The 12,006-nt window shown below is 40.0% G+C and overlaps 1 protein-coding gene across 2 annotated transcripts in view; it reads right to left on the bottom strand.

The window, feature by feature from the left end:
• Positions 1-11,317, bottom strand: part of FAM91A1 (family with sequence similarity 91 member A1) — a 40,603-nt gene extending 29,286 nt beyond the window's left edge. For both annotated transcript variants that reach the window (XM_086335485.1, XM_086335486.1), the window contains exons 1-7: positions 10,984-11,317; positions 5,826-5,910; positions 4,678-4,829; positions 3,065-3,122; positions 2,311-2,378; positions 1,646-1,759; positions 327-417 (exon numbers count right to left, since the gene is read on the bottom strand). In XM_086335485.1, coding sequence (XP_086191611.1) covers positions 327-417; positions 1,646-1,759; positions 2,311-2,378; positions 3,065-3,122; positions 4,678-4,829; positions 5,826-5,910; positions 10,984-11,055 — 640 coding nt within the window. In that variant the 5' untranslated portion in view covers positions 11,056-11,317. The remainder of the gene's footprint in view (positions 1-326; positions 418-1,645; positions 1,760-2,310; positions 2,379-3,064; positions 3,123-4,677; positions 4,830-5,825; positions 5,911-10,983) is intronic.
• Between the last annotated feature and the right edge of the window lie 689 nt (positions 11,318-12,006).

Here is a 12,006-nt window from a genome sequence, read left to right as displayed (position 1 = left end):
CCATAAAAATAAAGATTCTTACAACTTAATGGTACGTGAAAAAGACAAGACAGAAGAAAAAAATTATCAAAGCTTTCAAAATCTTGGTTTCCCTCAAATGCTCAGAACTGCAAAATTTTTCTTATGATGCATTCACATAAATTTCTAATCTATGTGACTAATTACAGCCACACTGGAAAACAATGGACAAAGGTCACATTTCAAACAATACCACGCCTTAGGAAATATTACTATTCTTATCTAATTGATAAATAATAGCTACTAATTGTTGATGGCTTAAAATAAGTTTTTATGTTGACAGAAAACCATTTCTACTAACCACTTACTATGGACTACATTGTAATCTAGTGATCCAGAGAGTTGAGGGCCTGCATCAATGATCTTATCAATAGCGCATTTCTCAGGCAAAGTGCATATCTAGGAAAAGCAAAATATTTTCAATTAAGTTCTGTCCAAATTAACTAATTGATGTCTCCTCAAATCTATTTACGTTTAAACCAATGATTATATCTCATTAATTATATGAACTACTTGTAATATTCATTCTTTACTCTAGAATTCAAACAGAAAAGGCTATGCACATAACCATCAATTAAGGTGCCAAAGTATGCTACCAACAGAACTCACAAAACAAAGTAATTTTAAGTGCTAATACTTGCTGATAAGTAGCATGTTCACTAATAAATACTAATATTTATTCACCCTTTTTGAATTGGAATCTGATCCACATACTGACTCTGAATGTCTCAAATCAAAAGCTAATTCACATGCCACAGGATTATCATCAGTGACAAGATCACTATCTTATGAAATAGTCTGATATCTTAATTGGAAGTAAATGCACTGAAGCAGAATTTCTAAGCCTTGCTCTCACTGGATTTATTCTGTCCTTGGAAGTAAAATAAAATGCAAATTAAAAAGAAGTCCACATGCTCACTTAATTCTTCAGCCACAGGGATATGACTGGTCTCTAGGCACCGCGTCTACTGCTCCACCTCCTTCTCTAATCAACATCTCTTCTTAAACGTATACAGCCTGTAACAAATGTGGTCTGACCACTGCAAATAGTGTTTCCCTTGATCTTGACCTTAGTGCTCTATCAAGCACCTAACACTTGAGTATAGCATTTCAACAGTGATTTAAGAGCACAGCAAACTGTCCGAATTAAAACCCTGGACTTTACTCCACTGTGACTGGAGTCATTACTTCACTTCTCTGTGTTCATTTTCCTCACATATGAAATAGGCTACAAACAACCCCACACCACTGGGGTTGTTATGAGAATCAAATGAGACAATACAAAAGGCACTTGGAACAGTGCCTGACACCCTGAACACACCAAGCGCTCAAAAAGTGTTATCAATGTTACTGCTGGTAGTTGCGGCATCACGTCAACTGTGCATGAAACATCCATCTAATTAAATCCCCAGATGACCGTACAAGAACCACATCAAGTCTCCCTCATTAATCAAGAGTATTTTCGAAACTTACCAATAGTCTCGCCTACTGAGATCATTTACAATTTTGCATTTAAGTTTAATTTCCTTCAGGAACACCAAATAGTGTCACGTTTTTAAAAAGTTCTGCAACTACAGTTAAATGTAATTTTTAAAAATAAAAATGCTTAATTTTTAAAGATACCTACCTTTATGTCATCTTCCGTGATATACGCAGCCTGCACCACCCACCAGGCCTCTATGGCAATTTCCACTGGCTTTACTGGTAAAAGATCACGCGCCGTTTTCCTTCTGAAAAATTTCTGCAATGGTTCAAATATCTGAGAATTTGCAATCATTCTAAAATTACTGTTTTCTTTTTTATTAATCATACTATAACAAGATCGTTTCTAACAGGCTAAATACCTTTTAAAATTCTCACGTTTTAAAATCTAACGTATTTTAGATATACTAAATGGAAAAAGTCATTCTTAAATTATTTCAAAATAAATTACTTCAAAACAGTATCATTAAATCTGAATCTAAATCCAGATATTCAAAAGAAACCCAGGTGAAAATGTGTATCAATTTCACTCATAAACTGAACCCTGGGAGTGGAATGACTTAGGTTAGAAGATCAATGGAGCAGATTTTTAAAAATAAATGAAGCGTCCTATTCCTTGAACATTTTAAATTCAATAAGCACTTAAGCTATAACCTAGAGATACTGATGAGTTGTTTTTGTATTATTTCTGTATTAAGCACATTTTATTTGATCCAAGAAATCACAATTCAGTATTTCTACTACTTAAAAATTTAACAAGACTATGTGATAAGAGGTACAAGAAATGAGAAAGAGAAACAACTAGCTTACCTTTGATGATCTGCACTGATTCATCAGATCAATGTATTGGTTTCTTCCTATGCCAAGAAGCCTTAGACCTAAAAGAGTCTTTCTTTTAAAATCATTTAATACATCTTGAAAAGTCAGTACACACACAAGTCTACTAGGAAAAAACCTTTTGACTTTCGTTCCCCTTTTTATTATTACTGACAATTAGGATCAAATTAAAAAGAAGTCTTCCAACCAAATACAAAAGAAAACCAATTGGGAGAGATAAATTCATGCTGACACTTTTGACAATGCTAAATGAGAAAATTTTTTAAAAGCAGAAGTCCTCCCAATTCCAGGAAGTCAAAATGTACTTCTCAGCAAAAGTTTCTTCTTAACACAACAGAACTGTCACATTTCAAATAGACACACTTCATTAAAATAAGTATAATTTAAAAAAGCAGCGAATTTTGTTAGTAAAAACCATGTATTGTGCTGCAAAAATACTGTGAGTGAATTTTCTTCCTCATTTAGTATACACCACAGCCCAAGTATGAAAAGGAACTTCACTCTCTAGAAAAAGACTAGTCCCATTTGTCGGATTTTGCCACTCCAAAATATCCTTCCCTTAGACATTTAAAACTAAATCTCACACTTGACTTACACCACCTGATAAAATTATCAACAATCTTGCTTATGTTCTCATCTTTCATGTTAAAATGCACACATTACAACACAGATAAGAGCACACATGTGCAAAGACACTAACCATTACCTGGCTCAGAGTAATACTTACAGTCAGCAGCAGTGAAATTGGGCAATGAATCATAACTTTTCTCACTGTTCATAATGTCCTTTTAAAAAGAAAAAAAAAAGTAAATGTTAAATGCAAAATGTCCTTACACCAAACACTGAGATCAGAGTCTGGCAACGCAGTGCACACAGGTCACACAGTGGCACATACCACGTGGCCTCCTGTCTAATAACTGAAGGTCAGGCTTTCAGGTCTGGGTTCCTCACAGTGCTATGAAGCCCAGACAGGTGCCCGGCAACCTCTGCCCTGCAGAGGCTATGCAAGGAATACCTCCCTTCGAGCTCAGGGTTGCAGGCTCTCCACACTTCAAACCTGATCCTAGACTCCTACCCCAGGGCAAGAGAGAATCCCAAGAGAAGGCCTGACAATGCGTCACAGCACTGCCAACAAAAACCCAACGACTAAGTAGTCTTTGCTCCTCCGAGTCACAACCAGCAACTCAGACAAAGTCAGTATCTGGCTTCTTCCAACCCTCATCTGTTTCTCCAGTAATAAACCAGCTGTTTACTGTGGGGATAAGACCCATTTTCAACCCAGGAGTTATACCCAATGGTTTAAGAACAGAAATCAGAGAATAGCAAGCATATGAATGGAAACTGGGACAAAATCTCGCTCTGTTATCTCCCCCAAACCTGTGGACAACACCAGGAAAATAATCAGAGAGACAGCAATAACTATTCTACATTCTGCTCAGCTGCCACCTTCTTTATGCTGCACTGGTTCCAGGGAAAGAGACTGGCAGGAACTCAGCTGCCAGGCCTCAACCTTTACTTTGTATTTCCTCCAAAACAGGGACACACAGGAGACACGGGGCGGTAGCAGTGCCTTGAAAAGGGGGTTTAAGAAGACAGAGGGAGCTCCTGTGAAGGCAGCCTTATCCTGCAGGCGCCCAGCTTCTTCAGTTCTATGTGCCTTCTGCTCTTCAAGGGGCGAGTGAGCCCAGAACAGCAGCACTCAAACAGAATTAAATCACCAATGAATACCAGATAAATACTGCCCATCTTTACATAAAGCTCCCTTAAAAGCAGTGTATGAACTAGTACTTAACGTTATTCAACACAAGCCTAAACACTGCCTTTGGAAAAAGGCTAACATCTAAAAGTTAATAATCACAGAAAGATTAGCAGCCAGGACCAGTAATATATTTCTATTCTTCTGAACCATGCATTATATAATGTTGAGTCTATATCATCCATGATTCTTTCTACAGTTAGCAAATAGCTAAATACATTAAGCTTCGAAGCTTAATGTTCAATTCTGTCAGCCACATTTTCAACCTTAACCACGTATTAAAAGCAATGAATTTTATACAAACTGTGCTAACATAAATGACTGATTAACCTACAAGAGCACAAGGGGTCAACAACATCTTCAAGAACACAGAATAAGAACAGATACTTTTCCACTGTGAAAACACTGCTAAGGACACCTACTTGTCGCACAACAGTTACCTTGTAAACAACTGTCCTTTCTACACTATCAGTTCAGAAACAACGTCCACCGCGGCTGGGTGCCACAGAGCTGGTCATCATCCACAAAGTGCCCGTGACACGAAGTCTCATCCCTCCCCTAATTCATATACCCTGTAAACTCACCTCCATGATCCCAGTGTAATATGAGAACGGTGTTATCCTCAGGCCTTTCACCATGATGTCTGATAAATGGTAAGGGTACAGCATGAGATGATCTCGACTGTACTTCAACAGTTCCTCGTAGTACTTGCGTTCATCCTTCTTGACATGCTTAACTGGGAGACAAAGGGAAATCCTCCAGTTTTATTTGACGTCTTACTAGTCAATGCAATGTTAAATTCTTTACAAGCTATTAATTAAAAATAAAAATGTAAATTGGAAGAGAACAAATAAAACAACCTAAGCTGGAACAAAGAAACAATTATAGCACAAGAAACAGATTTCAGAGAATATAAGTAAAATGTACAATGGGACAGATAAGTACAAAAGTAATTCTTAACAAATCAAAAAGCAAAAAAAACGAGCATGGAATGTCTCCCCCCACAAAACGAGCTATAAACCATCCAATCCCTTACTATGATACTTTACAAAACAGCCAATGTGAATGGCAGCTTTCTATGAAATCGAGTCTAATTTAAAAAATTATCTGCTGGTCTTTGTGCTTTAAATGTAAAAAGACCTCTGAGTTCCATAGAATACACACTTCACATAGAAAACCTATTGCTGAAATACTATGTTTAAAATAAGAGCAACAAATGGGAGGCAAGATCAGCAGGGCAACAGAATAATCTGACAAATAAAAGGCAAACACTAAAACAGAGAAGTTCAAAAAAAAAATGGAGCCAATTATGTTTAAAATTTGTTCCAATTATTATAGAAAGAGGCTTCATTAAAGTTACATTATTTGGAAAATTTATAGAAAACAAAACAAAAAATTCAAAGTCAAAAATCAAGAAGTAATACAATTCTTTCTGGTATATTTTCTTACATAAAGTAAAAAAGAGGACATCTGAATCAAAATTAGTACTCTGTAGGTAAAATAAATCTATAAACAAGACTCTAGAAAATAATTTTCACTGGAATTAGAAGGAAAAATCTACTTGCTAATGCAAATTATTGTTAAGTGTAATGGGTCATTATAGAATTTCATAAAGTCTGTACATGAAACGATTTCAGTACTATGAAATATGGTGAAAAGATAGGAGAGATTTATGAAAATGATAACTCTGCAACAGTCAATTCTATCTCAATGTAAAAATGGCTCTACTTACCTAAGTTATTTCTATATCGTAACTGATTGCGGATACTGTACAGGACAACCTGCTTCTCATATTCTCTCTGTGAATTTCCAAGACTCTAAAAAAAAAAAATTCAAATAGATTTTAAATAACTAAACCAAAGTACTCTCCCTCCTTAAAATTTCAATACCATGCCCCCCAATTTTATCCTGGAATCTCTAAGTTCAAGAACTGAGTAAAGGTTTTCTTAAATTTTATCATACAAACTTTTCTGCAATGGTATTAGAGCAAAAAAAAAAAAAAAAGTGTTTATCTTCAGTCTGCCTTTCTAAAAGGATTTAATGACACTATCTAAAGTATTTTATATATAAAGAGCAGTCAGAGAGCATAACTGCACTTAAGTTAACAAAAAACTAAATTTTACTAATAAAACATTTCCTTCTTGCCAGTTTCCAATTTGTGTGAATGAGGATGGATGGTTTCTTGCACCTACATTTTTTTAAAATTTAAGAATGGCCACTAGGAACAGATCCCTGTCTGATAACTACTTGCAGTTGAAGGCTATGATTATTAAAAATTAAGATTTCTGAGGAATATATATTTCAAATGTACCTCTAAATAAGATTATTTCTTAAAAACGTCATCTAATGGTCTCATTAGAAAACATTTAGACAATTCTGGAAAATAGAGTTGTCTAAATTTCCAATATATTTTTTAATGAGCAAAATACTTTCTGTGAACTTAGTGTTTTAAGTTCAAAATTGGTTTTTCATGAAAGCAAAGTGTAAGCTGGTCTGATTAGAGTTAATATTACACTCAATGTGAGACCATAAACTACATTTAATATGTGACTGCTGCTACTGCTAAGTCACTTCAGTCGTGTCCGACTGTGTGTGACCCCATAGACGGCAGCCCACCAGGCTCCTCCGTCCCTGGGATTCTCCAGGCAAGAACACTGGAGTGGGTTGCCATTTCCTTCTCCAATGCATGAAAGTGAAAAGTGAAAGTGAAGTCGCTCAGTAGTGTCCGACCCTCAGCGACCCCATGGACTGCAGCCCACCAGGCTCCTCTGTCCATGGGATTTTCCAGGCAGAAGTACTGGAGTGGGGTGCCATTGCCTTTTCCGATGTGACTGTTATCCCCCTTCTAATTATTAGCCATGATCTTTCCAATATACTATAAAAAAAAAAAAAAACCTTAAGAGATTAATGGAATATTCATTGGAAGAACTGATGCTGAAGCTGAAACTCCAACACTTTGGCCACCTGATGCAAAGAACTGACTCACTGGAAAAGACCCCAATGCTGGGAAAGATTGAAGGCAGGAGGAGAAGGGGACAACAGAGTATGAGATGGTTGGATGGAATCACCAACTTGATGGACATGAGTTTGAGCAACCTCTGGGAGTTGGTGATGGACAGGGAGGCCTGGTGTGGTGCAATCCATGAGGTCGCAAACAGTCAGACACGACTGAACTATTGAACTGAAGAGATTAATGACAGAAAAGATTAGAGGATTCAGTTACTATACTTCTAAGTCGTAGGTTTTTGACAGCCAAGGTAAATGTCCACATACATACTTTTATTTAAGGCCATCTTCATAAGACAGATGAAACACATCTAACTGGTACATAACTGGAACTATTGGTGGTTCTATTTAAGAAAAACTATTTAAGAAAAAAGGGACATAACGTGAGAAAACTAAAATGCTGAAATGTATGTGCTTACATTATTTTCATCCACTTTAACATTATAGGTAGTTAGAAGTTAAAGCTTATCACAGAGAAACTGCTCTCCCATCTCTGATGCAGCCCCAAAGTCAAGCTCAGGACTGAAGATATTTAGGGGATTCAAAATACCAGGCTTTCTATAAAACTTTTAAAGGATCTCCTCTAGCTCTACTGCTAAATCCTCAAGGAACACAAAACACACATACACACACTCACTCACTCACATAGCAGACAATCTGCTAAAATCTTAGCAACTCTCAAACTTGAGGATTTGCTCTTCTGTTTCAAAATAAGCCCCTTAATTTAACCTAACTTACAACCATCTTTAAAATTCTGTTCCTGGTTAACTCCAGGATAAAAAGTGTAAATCAAACCACTTACACAAAATACAAGGGCCCTGTTATTTGTAAGCTAATTAGAGAACAGAGCTATTAAACATCTAAGTCTTTGCCATAGTCATTAAGTGACGACTGGTTCTGATCAATACATGGGTACACGCACAAATAACTAAAAGCTACATTAAAAGCTGATTCTATTCTTCACTACCCTGGTACCTAAAATATTAACTGCTATGTTCACAAAGATTCTTTGCCTTCTCTTCCACTCCTACCCCAAATTTCCCATCATTCACATTTTAAAACACTATTGCCTCTACAGGAGGCAAATAAAGAAAGGTCGTTTTCCTCTGAGACAGTGCTGACCCTGCAGAAACTCCAACCAGGTCTGACGAATGAAGCTGGGCCGCATATAAAAGGAACTGTAACAGATGGAGTGCCACAGAAACTGGCTGCAAAACATCCACTGTGCATCAGATTAGCATAAAGCATTTTTTCCTAAAGGTTTTGCTCCACAAATCCTGTCCCAATATGCACCCTCCTCATAGAAGTACATAGTATTTTTTTTTAATTGACCCTCCTTGGATCACACAGAATCACATCATAAAATCTCCCTTCAAATAAAACAACTATGAATTGTTTTGAACAATGAATACTGGTAAACCTATAGTTTTACCAGTAATCCTCAAATCCTCAAAAATCCACCCTCCCCCCCCCCCCCCGCAAATCCTCAAACAATGGTGTGATCCACAACTTTTTAATATATTCTTGGAAGTCTAGTATAGCTCACACCAAGTAAAAAAACCTTTCATCTGATTTACATAAAAAAAAATGTAATACATTTTTAAAAATTAACAAAAAAAAAATCTGAATCACCTTCCCCCAACTTTCAGAAATGAATATCTTCCAAATTAAACACCTCAAAACTTACTGGAAACTCTTATCAAAGTACTTAGTATCTGTTAACACCAAAAAAAAAACCAAACCCAAATTCTTTTCACACAAAGACTATTCCCCACTTTTAAACTGACTTTAGCTCCAGGAAAAAAAATCTCAAACTGATGCTATCATTCCTTCACTCCAGAAATATTTACTGGAAGACAACTACAGCCCTATAGACAAGAAATACAGTGCTGGGGGTCATCTACTCTAGATTTAGGTCGGGGAAACCGTCCTGGAGGAGTTAACATCTGGATTCAAGAAGCAACAAGTAATCTTTGGCGACAAGTGGTAAAAGGGCTGGGTTTGCATTTTAAAAACCTCACCCCAGTATAGGATGAGGAATGGATAGGAGGGTCTTTTTCTGAAGGCAAGAGACCAGAGAGAAAGCTGATGTAGTAAAACAAGGTAGAGCCTAACATAGGAAAACAGAGCAAGGCTAAGTCCAAGAAGTAACTTGTACAGAGGGCTTTTCCAACACCTTCGACAAGTGGAAGCTTTATCCTAAGCTAAAATATCAATTCTTTTAACTGATGTTACCAAAAGAAGTTTTAATTTAATGTCATGTTTGTACCAGACTGTAACACTGTTTGGAGATTATTTTTAATAGTTGTGACGAAGGTTTAGAAAAGCTTTGCCAACACTAATTAGGATCGATTATTTCTGTCGGACATAATGGAATCATCCATCTCCTGTCTATTAAGCTACATTTATTTTTGTGAAAGGAAGAGTAAACATGGAAACAAAGGCTTACTGGTGCTTCCAGTTGTCTTGCCATATGCCACAAAACTCTAAAAACACAAAGTGTCCATCAAGGCCCTCATTCAAGCTTAACAAGAGAAGGCTTAGAGCTTTCTGGCGCTTTCCTCCAGGTTTAGAGCTTTCTTCTTGCTGTTCAAGATTAATGTCACAAGGGCAGCCACTGCCACCCAAGAATTCGGAGTTCCTTAAATTTATCTTTCCACTTTCTTGTGTTTTTGGTATCTTGAAGTGAAAGCATTTTCTCTGCCACACGATACACTGCCAGAACCTTAAATTATTCATTTCCTGGAACTAAGACCCCAAGCTGAGAGCTGCGGCAAAGTAACAATCTGTATACCATCACCACCACCATCCCAAACCCTCCAAATATGCCAGTGTTCAGAACCAGTGGAAAACAGAATTTCACTCCCAACCAAGTAAAATGGTGGGAACTTGAAGGTCAACCACTGACCAGAAAAAAACAGTACTTTCTATACAGCACTCACAGCTCCCTTCGTAAGCTTCACCACCACTCGCCATATCATGTATTTACTCATTCGTTTACTGTCTTTCTTTTCTAAAATGTAAGCTCCATGAAGACAGGACTTTCCTTGTGTTGACTGCTGCAAATTACTCGCACCTCAAACAAGGCATAGTACATAGCAGGTCTTCAACAGATATCTGCAAAACTGAGTCAAAATGACTCTCAAGCATTTGAGAACTACTTCTGAGGGGAAAAGGCCAAACCTCCTTGTCACTCTCTTGTTGCACCATCTCTAATAAACCCACCTCGTCGGGAGGCTAAAGTCCAGCAAAAGAAAGTAGGAAAGCTCTTCAAAATCCGGCCCTGACAGCTCCCACCCCCAATCACTAACCAAGCCCCACCTCCAGATTGTGAAAGCACGCTTTCACTCATCTAAGCTTTTTTAAAATGACCTCTCTCGTTGGAAAATCTTTAATCCCCCTCTTTTCTAGCTATCTCTTATTTGTCTTTTAAAACCCGTTTTAAATGCCTCTCCTACACATCCTCCTGATACTCCATTGACAGTTTCTGAGTCCCTCCTCTGTGCGCGCCCCTACACTATGATGCTGGTTCGTGTGAGCAGCTATCAGCCTGTAACGCAGTCATTTGTTTCTCGTCCCTTTGCCACCATCCCCAAGTTCTGAAGATCAGGAGCTGTGCTTCAAATTTGTTTCGAAGGTGTCTAGCCCAGTGCCTGGTGAAACGAAGACCGCGTGCGAAGGCGCCAGGCGAGTCCAGTGGACACCATTCCATCCCATTTCGCAACAGCCCCATCCTGCCCTTGTGGCCCCAGGGCCACCCCCTCCCCAGCCGCGGGTTTGGGATCGGTTAAATCCAGACCCTTAGCGGGGGCAAGGCCGGGAGGGAGCTCAGAGGCGCGCGAGCAGTTGGCAGCGGGGCGGGACCGTGTCCCCAGCTTCCGTACCTGCCTCACGTTGGCCGGCAGCTTGCTCCACGGGTAGTTGTGCCGGATGTGGAACTCCACGTCTATGTTCATGATGCCGGGAGCCTGGGCGGGCGGCAGCGGCCGGGACCGCCGCTGGAACGACGCCTCCCGCCTGCCCGCCCTCGGCCAGTCCGGGGAGCCCGCGGGAGGCCCCGCGCCTCACACTGCGGACGGCCCGGGCTGCCCCATGGCCTGGGCTCCCGACAGCTCGGCGCGGCCCGGGCCACGGGGCACGGAAGCAGTGGAAAGGGGCGGCCGGACACCTCGGCGGCTCCAAGTTTCTTCCTAGTTTCAGGCTGGCCGGAAATGGCTTAGGGTGTGCGTCACTTCCGCTCAGAGCGGGGCCGAGGGGCGGGGCCGGGGCTGGCCTGCTGCTCAGCCCCCTGCACGCGAGTGGACCAGGCAGGTGGAGCCGGTGGTACCCGGATAGTGACTCCCGGTCCGCGCGCCCGTCTCTGGATGAATCATTTGGGTTTGTAGTGCCAGTGATGGATGACCCACTTTCCCCAAATGTGAGCCCGGGTGGCCCTGGAGCAGGTGGCTACAGGCACTCGGGTGGGATACCTAGAAGGAACGACTTGGGATGGGGGCCATAGCCGACTTTAAAAAGTACAAGAGCGGTGAGGTCCAGGGGATCCCCCAATAGCCAACCCTGAACCGAGGCCAGGGGAAAGGGGTCCAAGCTCATGAAGGAATGTGTAAGTCAGCTGTCCCCACAGTGGAGTGGTAGAGCAAAGGGCTAGTGATCCTTCATCTCCAACTGGTAGTTGTTGCCATCTTGTGCAAGAGAAACAACTGGGCTCTCCTTCAAAGCGGAGAAGGCAATGGCACCCCACTCCAGTACTCTTGCCTGGAAAATCCCATGGACGGAGGAGCCTGATAGGCTATAGTCCATGGGGTCGCTAAGAGTCGGACACTACTGAACGACTTCACTTTCACTTTTCACTTTCATGCATTGGAGAAGGCAATGGCAACCCACTCCAGTGTTCTTGCCTGGAGAAT

The sequence above is a fragment of the Bos grunniens genome, chromosome 14 (genome assembly GCF_055505025.1).
Source record: "Bos grunniens cultivar Pamir isolate PY7600 chromosome 14, Bosgru_T2T1.0, whole genome shotgun sequence".
Classification (NCBI taxonomy): domain Eukaryota; kingdom Metazoa; phylum Chordata; class Mammalia; order Artiodactyla; family Bovidae; genus Bos; species Bos grunniens.
Note: the sequence above shows the minus strand (reverse complement) of the source record. Positions and strands in the feature narration are given on the sequence as shown.